This window comes from Lepidothrix coronata, unplaced genomic scaffold, assembly GCF_001604755.1.
Source record: "Lepidothrix coronata isolate B3197 unplaced genomic scaffold, Lepidothrix_coronata-1.0 Scaffold186, whole genome shotgun sequence".
Taxonomy (NCBI): domain Eukaryota; kingdom Metazoa; phylum Chordata; class Aves; order Passeriformes; family Pipridae; genus Lepidothrix; species Lepidothrix coronata.
In genome coordinates, this window is record NW_016690366.1 from 1,923,256 (window position 1) to 1,924,704 (window position 1,449).

Genomic DNA, 1,449 nt, shown 5'->3' on the forward strand with positions numbered 1-1,449 from the left:
GGGGCAGCGATGGATCCCTTCCCGCTGTGCAGCCACTGCCTGTCCACACGTGGATCTAAAGCCCCCGGCTGATGGGTCTCACGGCTCAGGCTGAGAGAAAGAGACCCACCAGGCCCTCCCTGCAGCACTTCCTTCAGCAATTCTCTCATGGCCTCTGATGGCTCCTGGGATTTCTTTCCATCTTTAGCTTTGTTTTTGCCTTTTGGAGGACCTGAATGAGAAGCAGTTCCATTTGACATGAATGGATTACAGAAAACCAGAGCTCACCCTGTGAGGTCAGTAGAGACAAACTACTCACCCCTACGATGTGAGCCAGCTTTGCGCAGAGGAAGCAGCCCAGAAGCTGGAAAAGTCCTCCCTGTAACTCAACAGCCAGAGAAGATTCTGTCACCTGGCTCTTGCCATGTTGTCAATTATTATTCTTTGAGCACACATTGAGAATTACCTGCAGGTGACCTTAAGGGACCCAAAGCATCTTCCATCCAAGCTGCTGGAGAAGCATTCCCAGTGTCCTCATCTAGAAGCAAACAGGGATGGGAACCGTTTCCATGGCATGCTGGGATCCCCTCCTGCCTCAGAGAACTGTGGCACTGCAGGGGCTCAGGGAGCCCCGTGGGGGCCAGATGTCAATGGACATGGCCAGAGCTGCAGAGGGGCCTGGGCAGCTCTGGGCTGGCTCCTGACCGCTCTGCACACTCGTTCCAGGCCCTGTGCAACATCCCTGGGGGAGCGGCTGGAGCAGCCAAGGGCCCCTCGGGGGTGTCTCCCGGCCACAGGAATCCATCACTGAAGCTCTGGGGAAAACCTGCAGCACGCCGTGCTAAAACCACCACTCCCTGCCCCGAAACAACTCCTACAGCCCAAAGGGACAGAGTCATCATCTCTCAGAGGAAACTGGAGCCTTGCTCTCCCCATCTGCCTTTTTTCCAGCATGGGCACCCCTTGCAGCTGCTCCCAGATTTCGGGATATGTCCCTCCCTTAGGGCCCCCAGCAGGACTGCTCAGTACCCAAGTCCCCTAAGCCTGCTCGGGATAATTCATTTGTGCTGTGACGGTCTGCTCTGGGCTGGGCCAGCACTGCCAACAGCAGACACGGCAGCTGAAGCCTCAGCACGGCTCAGCCAAGAAGACACAGGAGGGCAGGAGGTTCCTTCTGAGCCCTGCCCAGGGTGGGAGCCAGGGAGCGCTCCGGCCCTCGGCTCGCGGGAGGGATCCCGCTCTGGGCTGCTCTGGTGCCTTGGGCCTCTCGAGACTCAGGGCCAGATCTGGGAGCAGCTGCAGTGGGAGGGACCTTGGGGCCACAGTCCTGTTTCCCAGGCGCTGCAGAACGTGCTCCAGATGCCTCCAACCTGTCATGCTCTCAGCTTTGGCTGCTGCCGTGATGGGCCCGAGCGGGCACTGGGGGAAGAGCTGCTGCCACACAGCCACCCCGATGGCCGACACCGGCTG

The 1,449-nt window shown here is 59.1% G+C and overlaps 1 protein-coding gene across 1 annotated transcript in view; it reads right to left on the reverse strand.

Moving 5' to 3' along the window:
- Positions 1-211, reverse strand: part of LOC108505188 — a gene marked incomplete at its 5' end in the record, with an annotated part of 7,679 nt that extends 7,468 nt beyond the window's left edge. Inside the window, one exon of the mRNA XM_017830928.1 lies at positions 110-211. Coding sequence (XP_017686417.1) covers positions 110-211 — 102 coding nt within the window. The remainder of the gene's footprint in view (positions 1-109) is intronic.
- Between the last annotated feature and the right edge of the window lie 1,238 nt (positions 212-1,449).